Source organism: Diadema antillarum, unplaced genomic scaffold (assembly GCF_040938485.1).
Source record: "Diadema antillarum isolate AM-2024a unplaced genomic scaffold, OU_Dant_1.0 seq00000574_RagTag, whole genome shotgun sequence".
In the NCBI taxonomy this organism is placed as follows: domain Eukaryota; kingdom Metazoa; phylum Echinodermata; class Echinoidea; order Diadematoida; family Diadematidae; genus Diadema; species Diadema antillarum.
In genome coordinates, this window is record NW_027271510.1 from 13,167 (window position 1) to 25,491 (window position 12,325).

General features: G+C 43.9%; 1 protein-coding gene across 1 annotated transcript; it reads right to left on the reverse strand.

Annotated features, from left to right (window-relative positions):
* Window positions 1–6,044: 6,044 nt before the first annotated feature.
* Window positions 6,045–11,519, reverse strand: LOC139735386 (uncharacterized). The gene is made up of 3 exons (XM_071646135.1): window positions 7,854–11,519; window positions 7,146–7,694; window positions 6,045–6,287 (listed from the first exon to the last, which is right to left on the reverse strand). The coding sequence occupies exons 1-3, from the start codon at window positions 11,517–11,519 to the stop codon at window positions 6,045–6,047; spliced, it is 4,458 nt and encodes a 1,485-aa protein (XP_071502236.1).
* Window positions 11,520–12,325: the final 806 nt, after the last annotated feature.

Consider the following 12,325-nt stretch of genomic DNA (forward strand, 5'->3'; position numbering starts at 1 on the left):
GGGCACGGAATTCCAAATGAATCAGTACGATGAAAACGTTCATTTTCGTTTTTGAGCAAGTGATTTTACAATAATTTTATTGAGCTTTCAATTTAGAATCCACATGTAAGCAAGAGTGATTATGTCCAGCTAATTATCGAATGTAACTTTTATTTTTCATCTAAATTTTCATCACCGCGACTAGTATTTGACTATTTGAGCTCATTCAGATGTTTGTCTTCTTTTGCTAAACATGTTTGGATTGTTATATAAACTTCAATAATAAGGTCCTTATTTGTCATGTCATCACACGGATTTCTTTATCTCTAATTTAAATATTTCTTTCATTAATATCATCATAACATGTTATTGCGTTTATAACATTCTTTTGACAGTTTTTTTTAATTATGATCATCATAATAATGTTTTATCTTCATAAAAATTTACATATCTATTTGCATAATCATGTGTACACGTGATCCACATGTAGACAGGTGCATGTCATGAGACCGACACCCACGAGTCATACAGCTATTAAACAAGTCACACAGACCATGACTTATACAGCTCACGAGTCATACAGTCCATTAGTTCGACACTAAGCCAGCAAGGCCCACGAGACCGACACATTACGCCCCGTGTTGTATGGTTGAACTCGTGGGCTGCTTTTACCTATCTGCCTATTAAGTGTCGAATTCAACTGCTTTATTTGCCTGGTGTTGAACTCGTGAGCTGTATTACTCATGGACCTTTTTTAAATGTCGAACTCGTGGGCTGTATGACTCGTGGGTGTCGGTCTTCTGGGATGACCCCTGGAGGACCTACGTACTTTTTAATGGACATCGAACAGGTTTGATTTGAATGCTTCTTTTAATGAACTTGTTTGCCCATACAATGCGCGAATTAGAATACTTGAAAAGAGCAGATGACTGAGAGCGGAATTGATTAACCCATTGTCGCAAAAGTGTGCGCATTGAAATGATTTAGAATGCGCAAATGCGAAATCAGTTGCCGAATTTGTAAATTTGAACGAAAAAAGGCGATTTGATTGAAGGTGTTTCAATACCTCAGCAAATTTAACGAGAATGAATGCTTCTAATGTGAAATTGAATGACGAAAGAATAGAACTGGCCGGGAAATTACATATCATCATAATAGTAATTAAGGTCTTCTTTACCCAGGGTATAGCCCAGAGACTCCAACCCTAAGCACCTTCTGATCTGGAGATTCTCCCGCCTGAAACCCCTAGCAAACGGGAGACTCCAACTTGATGTGCGCGAAGCGCTAAGTTCCTTGCTGCCGGGGTCCAACTCTAGGGTCCTAGATGTTATCTCGTGCTATCTAAGGCTTATTTTACAACATACGATGGCACAGAGTAAGAAATAATTTCAAGCGGGAGAAATTAAATCTCAAGCGGAAGAACAGGAGATTTTGCAAAAATGGGCTTTCGGCGGGAGATCTCCCGTTGAAAGTGGGAGAGTTGGAGTCTCTGATAGCCTCTTCAGTGTTGCCACTGTTCTACCAGAGGGCACTGCTTTATGCCGTCATTATTACCCTAGCGTTGCCAGGTACCTATTCATACATCTGGATAGAGAGGGACATGGTGGGTAAAAACATCTTGTCCAAGAACGTAAGCACTGGGCAGGTATCGAACTTGGGACGTGTCCGGGTCCTCCGATTGGGAGTCGGGAGTCTCAAACACTATATGCCATAGCGCCCTCACAACATTTCGGAGAAGGATATCATTTCATTTGACTTAATTCCATTCAATTTCGTTCGTTTTCATCTTATCATATTCATTTTATTATTTTCAAAATGATACAAAATTATTGCAAAGTAACAACAGTCCTTTGTACAAACAAATAAAAATGCATAATATTGGGATGATACAATATTTTCGAAACAGATAGGGGTGGGGTGCCATCCATCCTTGATCTAACCAAATTCCGAACTGTAAATTGACACGAACTCTATCAAACGACACACTGTCTAACATGACTAGTGTTATACGCGAAATGCAGTGAATATACCGTTAGTCCTGTACCCCGGCTTCTATATTACAGTGGAAAGCGTTGTTTCGAAACTAGAGATTCAAAAGAGGTTCAAGCGGTTTATCACTTGTCATTCTCTCTGGAAATTCCCCTTCCTGCCTACGTCAACGAAACTTTAACAAGAACAAGAACTAAAACGAGAAGAATAACGAGCAAAATAAAAAGAACAAAAATAAGACAAAAAAAAAAACAGCAGCAGAAGCAGCAGTGTAGCAACTGAACCAAACCCCCATTGAAATAAGAAACGAAAGTGAGAAAGAAACCAAAGCAAGAAAAGATGTAAACAAAAACTTTTTGATGTCGGCCTTTTCTCTACCCTAACTATGGGGGGGGGGGGGGGGGGGACTTCTCTCTTCATTTCGAAATAATTCAATCGAAAAATACATTCGAGCTGTGTTTCCAAATACATGTAATGTAATACACCATGCTATACATTCGAGTGCGCCTATTCATTTATAAGCATGATTCTTTTAAGTTATACACAAAGCATGTCAAGCAAAAGAAACAAAAACACGCCCACACAAAGAAAACCTCTGTCTTGAACTATATGTCTTTTATCACTCTAACTTTAGTAATTCAAGTCAGTTTAACCGTTTGACAATGTTTCTATGCACATAGACATGAGTGCCTATGTATAATGAGTTGGTGGATTCATTGGTAAATGGGAGGAGTGTCGAGATGTTTAGTGTCGTGTTCCAAAGAACCATACCATCTGTTTGAAGTATCATTCTGAGAACGCTTGATGGATCGTTTCTCTTCAAGCGCCGTCCAAAATATTTGCGATCCGTAACTTCGTGGCTCTCTCGACACTCGAAAAATAAATTTGACATGCGACTTGAAGAGAGGCTTGACGTTCATTACGACAGAGGGACCGCTTCATCTTGCTATCCCCATGGGGAAGAGAAAGGCTGAATCGCCGCTGTCTCCTGCTTTTACTCGGGCATCACTTACGTTCATGTCAGGAGAATGGGATTGCAAATTATTACTTCCGATCACTTTTCGGTCAAAGGTCCCAGGACACCCATTATCTGTTGACTTCTAAAAAAAACAACAAACAAAACTGATGTGAATAAGTCTACAAATTACAACTTCTATTTTTTAAGAAATCAAAATACGTATGGTGATTTTTCGAAATTATTTTCATGCTTCATTGTTTTAAGCTTCGAGCCTATGTAGAATATCTGACAAGACTATTTTTGCCTTTTGTGACGTCATCAATAGTGCAGACAGGTAAAGTAAGCATCACAGGGCCTACTGTTTTGCTGTAATTGACTAGCACCAGCTCTAATTAAACAGCAAGACATGATTTTCTAATGGAATAAGACCTCTATAGAAAAAACTCATGGAAACCATTCAATTACGATGATATGCAGGAAAAACTATGTGTAACTAAAAATGTCCCGGAATTGAGAGTATGGCAGTAAAAGTGTTGAACATTTATTCATTCAAGCATTTTGCACGACATAGCACGGCTTGATACTGTTCTGACTATTGTTATAGTTACCTGGGCCGACCCACCACTAGGAGTCGGCATCATTCGCCTATTTTTCTTGTTTGGGTATAGGTGTTAAACGACAATCTATATACCACCTGCATTACTGCTGATTGCTGATGAGCGAATGCATCTTGTTATGGTATAGATGCATACCAATGGGTCTAACAGTTATTCTTATTTCGGCTGACTTGAGATTGATGACTGTTAATGACAGCCAGAAGGCAAGCAAAATGTTTGATGGATAGAGCTTTAGAGTGGATGCAGAAAAATGAAAATGAAATGATGAACAATATTGTATTTATCAATCAAATGGTACTTAATGAAAATACTGTAGATCTCAATCAAAGACTGAAGACCTATTCACATCAAAAGAAATCAACATAATGAAAGGACCATAATCACATGTCAGCTCGACCTTTAAGGAAACTAGTCTATATCCACAGTATACATGAACTGTGGAAGATTAACTCTTATAGAGTGTACGGACGTGATAATTTGGTTTGTTGAGCCTGCAGTTGCCCACAGAGGACGTTAATGGCTCGAGACCAGAGGTCGGCCAGTGTAACTCTGACAATAATGTCACTTTATATGTCTCAGTCTCTGGTGTTCTGTGCCAACGAGGAAAAAACAGTGAAAAAAAAAGCGACAGGAAATGGATCGAATGTATTTTTATTTGATTGCATTATTTCATCTCCAGCTCAAAGGAAATGAAAATCAGATGAAACTAGAAAAGCACTCTGAGAGCGCAGGTCTCCAGCCTTTGTTACGTCATAAACCCTCAGTTCATTGACCCTACCTGTCAAAATATCAAAAATCCTTCATAAATTCCCCCCAAATTCTCGGATCCCTACCAATTTATCATTTGTTACCTGTGTCATTCTCAACCTTTCCTGTAAGTTTCATTTAAATCCGTTAACTACTTAATTTACTTAAATAACTGAGTTATTTTGCACACGGACAAACAAACAAACAAACAAACAAACAAACAAACAAACCAACAGTAGCAAAAACAACCTCCTCCCTGGGCGGAGGTAGTCACCATGATTTGAATGTCGTCTTTCTTTCTCAGTTCGTGTAGAGGTGCGTGCAGAATATTGTCAGTCTTACAAGTGATAAAGAGCCGAGTTCTTGTCACATTTTTTTTTCTGACACATAATTCTATAAACGCTTTCCGAAAAGGATTGAGCTAATGCGTTAAAACAATGCTATATTTGCAGGTTGAAAGGGCGGCACTACTAACGTATAAATGGGTTCTTATCAAAAATTAAGACATGTCATTCTGGATCTTCTTCAAAATCAAGGACAGCAAACCTTCGGAATAACAAACATCATATTCATATTCAATTCAATTCAATTCAAATTTCATTTCCAACATTCAACATCAGATTTACTACGATACAATTAGAAAAAAAGTGATATGAAATGTTAAGACAGACATATACTAATATTTTTTGTGCAAATTCATTGCATTATCTGAAAAAAAAAGAGGTGATAACCAATCACCTCTCCGCTTTGACGTATAATGAAAGTTATTTGAAGTAATTGCAAAATTGAATATCAACGACGTAAATTGGCACCGATTATTCAGTTATTAGAATAATAACCGTGACAAAAAAAACAAACAAAAAACAAAAACAAAAAACAACAACATACACAAACAGGAAAACGTACTCGGATGGAATTCGACACCACGACCTCTTCATTGGTAGACAGGCGTCATACTCACTATAGATTACCCAACTTCCGCCCGATAACCAGTGATGCGATTAACACTGTATATTTTATTCAAATGAATGATTCATGGATCAAATTGATAGTATAGTGGATATGACGCTTGTCTGGCAATCAGGTCGTTGCGGGTTCGAATTCCACATGCGTAGCCATACCTAAGATTTTTGGCAATAGCAATTTTTCCATGGCCGGGTGGATTATGGAAATTTTTGAATTTAAGCAGCTATATAAAGACAAATACATAGCCCACCCCCAAAACGAAGTAAAGTATAGCCCTAATAAAAGGTGGGACCAACCATTTTGATAATTAGGACCACTTTCATACAATTATCTTTATATAAGAGGTTTTTCATTATCTCACAATAAGTTGGAAACACGAAGCCCCATTGTCAGCTCTTGGCTCTGAGTAGTCTGGCTGACGATAGATTAAGTCCTGTTACAGTGGTATAATGGTATAGATTATGAACTCCGAAGAAAAGCGGCGTTGCACGAATGTATTCCGTGAAATAAATTGTTTATTATTGACGAAGCTCGGTGCTTTCCGGCTCGTCAAAATGAAATGAAAATCAAGTAGTACAAAAAATGAACAATTCAAAGGGTTACATAAACGAACAGTATTGCTGCAAAAATTACTATCCTACCAAATCACATTGTGGCAGACATACACACAATCATGGAGTTTAAATGGTTAAATAGCACCTGGAAAGGGGGGGGGGGGGGTGGATCGAGCTACCGAGTCCTTCAGTTCACTCGCGTGAAGTTCACAAAGTTGGGGGTGTCCAAGGGTCTTACACGCGGGAGAGCGGACGACGGGCAGGCGCGTCACCCTGGAGGACGAAGACGGTGAGTAGGTCCGAAGGCGGGGCTCCGAGACCTGACCAGTGACGAACGACGCCGACAGATGCCGAATAATGACGAGTGTTTGGCGAGTGGCGTGATGCCGAGTGCCGGGGGTGCTGCGTGCTGAATAGCAGCTCGGGATTGATGAGTGCAGGATGTCGCGTTATATAGCGATGCGGGCTGGACGTTTGCTGTGAGCTTTGTCGTGAGCTTTGTCATAAGCTTTGTCATAAGCCCAGGTCATCCAGTTCATGGAAGGGGTGAGTCGAGCTGGGGGAAGTTGGGGGCTTCTCCTGGCCTGTGCTGCCAAAAGTTGCGCTGAAATGGGCTCCTCCTGGCCTGTGCTGCCAGAAGTCACGCTGCCTGCAAATCTGTGGTTTTGCCAGCCATGCTAAAACCACCTTGCAAGTTATAGGGCGTGCCTCAGCCTCAGTGCCTTCCCAATTCCCTATAGCTACCCACACATACAAGAGCCTGGGTTGCAGCTCCTCAGCTCTTCATCCTTCTGCAAGGAGCTCTTGGTATCTTCTGTCTACTCTCACACGCTCTCTCATAGCTGGGCACTCTCAACCTCACTTGCATACACAAACACAAAAGATTTTGCATCCTACCCAATTAAACCCACCTGTCTGAACTATGTTAAAACCCTGGGCTATGTGTTATTGACCCGCTAGTCAGACTGGTACCTTATCCTATTCCTTATAATAATCCCTAGCTAATGTGTTCAAAATAAAGCTAAGATATGAGCATGCATGATGCTAATGCAAATGAGAGGAGAGGGGGGGGGGGGTAAAACTGGTCGCATTGTGACATATCTCCCCCTCCTTCAAGAAATTTTTATAATTTCAAAAATGGGAGAAACATTAGTAAGTTAGAACATAATAAAATCATTAGTTTGTGTTAGCGGAGTGGCTTTCTCCTGTCAAATACACATTGGGGTGGAAATTCAGTGTCAATATATCTGAAAGAAAAGGAAAACAGGTCTCCCTGCTTAGGCGACAGTCCTAAGTTCAGGTTTCAGGGATCCTGCTGAGGTAATCAGCACCTACATTCTCGCTACTCTTGATCGCAGTGATGGTGAATCGATATGGCTGAAGAGCAAGCGCCCATCGTAGGATTCTGGCGTTTGCCACTTTCGATCGTGCGATACACTTGAGTGGTTGATGGTCAGTTTCGAGTTCAAAGTGCTTACCAAACAGATAGGCCTCAAACTTCTGTGTTGCCCATATGATGGCTAGGCACTCCCTTTCCATTACGGAGTAGCGCTGTTCTCTTGGGAGGAGCTTCCTACTGGCGTAGGCGACTGGGAATTTCCTTCCATCTCGTTCTTGTAGGAGGATAGCTCCCAGGCCAATGTCAGAGGCATCTGTCCTCAAAATGAAGGGTGCATCCAAGTCAGGAAGATGGAGGATGGGCTCCTTCTCTAGCTTCTTCTTTAGCGTGTTGAAGGCCATCTCCTCCGCATCTCCCCATCGAATTACTGTGGGCTCTCCTTTCTTTGTGCGATCCGTCAATGGGGCGGCTATCGCGGCGAAGTTCGGGATGAATCGTCGGTAGTACCCGACAAGGCCCAAAAAGGAGCGGAGCTGCTTCTTTGTCTTCGGTCGTGGTGCATTTTGGACGGCTTTTACCTTGTCTTGGACTGGTCGAAGCTCGCCTTGTCCTACACAGTGACCAAGAAATTCGACGCTCCGGTACCCGATGAAGCACTTGGTCGGTCTTGCCGTCAGGTTCGCCTACCTCAGTCTCCTCAGTACCTCCTTTAGAGTGACGATGTGCTCCTCGAATGTAGCCGTGTGGATCAGGATATCATCTATGAAGTTATCCACATTACTCAGGCCACGGAGTAAGTCCCTCATTATGCGACTGAAGCTTGCTGGCGCATTTACCAACCCGAACGGCATTGTCGAAAATTGGTACAAGCCATCTGAGGTCACGAAGGCTGTGAGTTCCTTGGCATTCTCTGTGAGCGGCACCTGCCAATACCCTTTTGCTAAGTCGATCTTTGTGAAGAACATGTCATTAGCCAGCTTTGCGAAGATTTCCTCTTGATCGGGGAGCGGTTCTGCATCCGTCACTGTGACTTGGTTCAGCTTCCTATAGTCACAGCAAAACCGAATGGAGCCATCCTTCCTTTTGACCATGACTATAGGAGATGCATACGGTGACAAAGATGGCTCTACAACTCCGAGGTCAATCATTTTCTTCACCTCCTTTGTGACTTCACCTCGCAGTGCGTGGGGTAGTGGGTAGGGTTTGCTCTTGATCGGTTCTTTGCTCAGTAGCTTGATGTCGTGCTTTCCCAGAGTTGTTAATCCAGGCATGTCAGTCAGGGTCTCATGATACTCTTCCAGTACAGAGTTTATAGTCCCACGCTGACCTCCATCCAGTTCGGGATTAATCTGCACGTCTTGGAGAGATTCAGTGGGGGTTAATGTTGGTAGATGCAGTAGGTTGTTCCTAGCTGTAGGCTGGGTGTTCTCCCCCTCGTCCTCATCCATCGTGCCGTCATCCACGACTGAGACGCAAGCGACATCGTTTTCGTCGTTATCTCTTCTGAAGAACCTTTTCAGAAGATTGGCGTGAAAGGTCTTTACCTTTCCGTCCATATCGATCTTGTAATCCAGGTATCCCACTCGCTGAACCACCTTGAATGGTCCCTGCCAGTGCATAAGCAATTTGTTGCGGTCACTTGGCAGTAGGAGCAGGACCTCATCACCAACTTCGAACTTCCGATGCTTCGCTTTCCGGTTGTACTGCTTTCTGTACTTCTCGGCTGACAGGCCGAGATTCTCTTGGGCAAGTTTACATGTTGCCTCCAACCGGTCCTTCAAGTCGAGAACGTAGTGATACGTTGTCTTGGTCTCTGGTTCCTCCACCTCTCCTGTCCACAGCTCACGAAGAATAGTGAAAGGACCTCGAACCGTCCTTCCAAATAGAAGTTCGAAGGGTGAGAATCCTGTGCTCTCTTGAACCGACTCCCTGTAGGCAAAAAGTAGGGGGTTGACATACCTGTCCCAGTCTTTGGGCTTCTCTTCACACATTTTGCGAAGCATGGCCTTTAACGTACCGTTAAAGCGCTCGACCAAGCCGTTGCATTGCGGATGATAGGGTGTAGTTGTCATCTGCCGGATGGAGAGCAGGCGGCTAACTTCTTTCATGACATCCGATGTAAACTGGCTTCCGCGGTCTGTTAGCACTTCACGTGGAATCCCGACGCGCGAGTAGATGTTGACCAATGCCTCGGCGACTGTCTGTGTGTCAATCCGGCGTAGAGCTACCGCTTCCGGGTATCGCGTGGCATAATCAACTACAGTGAGGATAAAGCGATTCCCTTTTCCGGTTGCGGGCTCAATTGGTCCAATGATGTCGAGAGCAACCCGTCTAAACGGCTCATCGATGAGGGGGGTTGATCCTAGGGGCACCTTTGTTACTTTACCTTTTGGAGCGGTTCGCTGACATGGCCCACACGAACGGCAGTACCGTCCCACATCGGCATGCATCCCAGGCCAAAAGAAGTTGGACTGAATCCTGTCACAGGTCTTCTTGTTTCCCAGATGACCTCCAAAAATGGATTCGTGTGCCAGCTTCATGACCTGATTCCGAAACTTTGATGGCACAACGACTTGCATCACCACATCTGATCCTGGGGTTACGTCAAGGAATTTCCTGTAGAGCACATTGCTCTTGTACACGAACGACGTAGTGTTGCCTTGCTTTGTCACACGTTGATCCCCGAGTTCCGCAAGGTTTCTCAGCGATTTCAACGACTCGTCATCCTTCTGAGCCTGCACCAAGCCATCCACTGACACAATGCTTTCCAGTGGTTCCGGCACTAAAAGGGCCGGTTGTGCACGCTTTGCTTGCCTCTTTTGTCCTCGGGTTTCCACTGCACTGGCCTGGTGACTTTCTGGCTCCCATTTCTCATCTGGATTCGTTGGTTCGCGGACTCCATTCACATTTCCGAGAATGAGATCATAAACAGGCGAATCCATACACAACGCTTCAAGTGTGCCCGTTAGGTAGGGTGTGTCTACCTCAACAATTGCGACGGGGTACGTCCTCGCTGTTCCATCGATCAAAACACAGGTCCTCTGCTCACCAGTGAATTGCTCCTCTAACACGAGGTTGCATCGCACAACAACGGTTGAACAACCCGAGTCGCGAAGTACCTCCACACGCCGCTTATTCACCATGCCTTGGCACACTGGCATAGCATCTCCGCGTGTTCCACAAGCAGCCGCTGACAGTACGGGAAGTGTGCCACCGGTTGCCAATTTCACTGCAGCTCCGTTGTCGGTGAGATTCTCCCTCACGATAGGTGAGGGCTCCACGATGAGGCACATCCCCGTCTGTTCCTGCAGGTGGGCTGTCTCACTCGGTTCCATACGTCGTGGCTCAGCGGGTCCTGTGTCCTGGGGATGACCTGCTGCTGGCTTGCCCTCAGTGAGACTCGCACCCTTCTCCTGTCGACCTTTCTTATCTGGGCAACTCCAAGAGGAATGACCAATTTGAGAACAACTGAAACATTTCATTGACCTTTTCATGGGTGACTGAGATTGACTAGACTTTCCTCTAAACGGTACTGTTCCTGGGGAGGGATTAGATCTGTTAGTACCACTGTTAGTTGTATTGGTAGTGTATGAACTGGATTGCTGGGCTCCACTAGAATGAATGGGCTTGTCTTTCATTCTCCTAATCCTAGGGTCCATGTGAGCATCCCGATGCTGATCAGCAAGTGATAGGACCTCTGTCAGATTCCTAGGCTGACGTTCTTTGACAAACATCAGTAACTCCTTGCTACATGCATCAAATACTTGGTCTTGGATCAACAAAGCCTTAAGTCCCTGAACATCATCATTGTATGGACTAAGCTCAATCCACCTATCCAAATACTTTTCGATTCGGGAAGCATACTGCACAAATGTTTCACCCTGGCGGAGTTTAGACTGCTTGAACTTTAACCTATAACCTTCTTGGGTGAGGTCATAACCCTTCAGCAAGGACGATTTTACAATCTCATAGTTCTGCACTTGCTCTGATGTAAGCCTAGAGACAATGTCAAGGGCCTTACCAGATAACAAAGCTGACAGTGCTAGTGCCCAATCCTCCTTATCCCATCCAACACAGGATGCATGTCTTTCAAACCGACAAAGGTAACTATCTATGTCATCTTTTCCTTCTTGAAAAACGGGCAGAGGGGGGATGCTCGGTTTATTCGCGACCTTGGGCTTAGGTCCCGCCCCATTAGCATTCCTCAATTCCTCTAGCTTGATTTGTTGGGCTAACACGTCTGCTTGGTGTTTCCTACTTTCAGCTCTCTCATCTCTGGCTTCTTTGATGCACTCATCAACATACTCCTTCAACTCACTGCCACTAAACCCAAATTCTTTTCCCTGTGCAATGAATTTATCACGCTCCATACTGTAAGGCACTGAGGATAAGTTTGCACACTTACCAAAATAAATTTCGCGCTGCACAGAATTGAAGTGAAGACAGGCACAGCTGATGAAGCCTCCCTTTTCCCACTTGACTCACTGTTACAATGCAGAATTACCTATACAGCATGCAGAGAATATAACATTGCATGAGAATTGCATATAACATGGATATTAAATTGCATGAGAATTGATAAACAGTGCACAACTAGATAAATACACCAAGCTATATTTTAACCTAATCTATCAAAAGAAGAGGTCCCTTCGTGGTCGCCATTTATGTCAGCTCTTGGCTCTGAGTAGTCTGGCTGACGATAGATTAAGTCCTGTTACAGTGGTATAATGGTATAGATTATGAACTCCGAAGAAAAGCGGCGTTGCACGAATGTATTCCGTGAAATAAATTGTTTATTATTGACGAAGCTCGGTGCTTTCCGGCTCGTCAAAATGAAATGAAAATCAAGTAGTACAAAAAATGAACAATTCAAAGGGTTACATAAACGAACAGTATTGCTGCAAAAATTACTATCCTACCAAATCACATTGTGGCAGACATACACACAATCATGGAGTTTAAATGGTTAAATAGCACCTGGAAAGGGGGGGGGGGTTGGATCGAGCTACCGAGTCTTTCAGTTCACTCGCGTGAAGTTCACAAAGTTGGGGGTGTCCAAGGGTCTTACACGCGGGAGAGCGGACGACGGGCAGGCGCGTCACCCTGGAGGACGAAGACGGTGAGTAGGTCCGAAGGCGGGGCTCCGAGACCTGACCAGTGACGAACGACGCCGACA

What these genes read in the sequence shown, in the direction of transcription:
- LOC139735386 (XM_071646135.1), bottom strand. Translation starts at nt 11,519, where the DNA reads ATGGAGCGTGATAAATTCATTGCACAGGGAAAAGAATTTGGGTTTAGT. An exon ending in ACATCGTCACTCTAAAGGAG is followed by an intron (nt 7,695 to 7,853) that starts GTACTGAGGAGA and finishes CCACGACCGAAG; the next exon opens with ACAAAGAAGCAGCTCCGCTC. An exon ending in CGATCAAGAGTAGCGAGAAT is followed by an intron (nt 6,288 to 7,145) that starts GTAGGTGCTGAT and finishes CAAAGCTCACAG; the next exon opens with CAAACGTCCAGCCCGCATCG.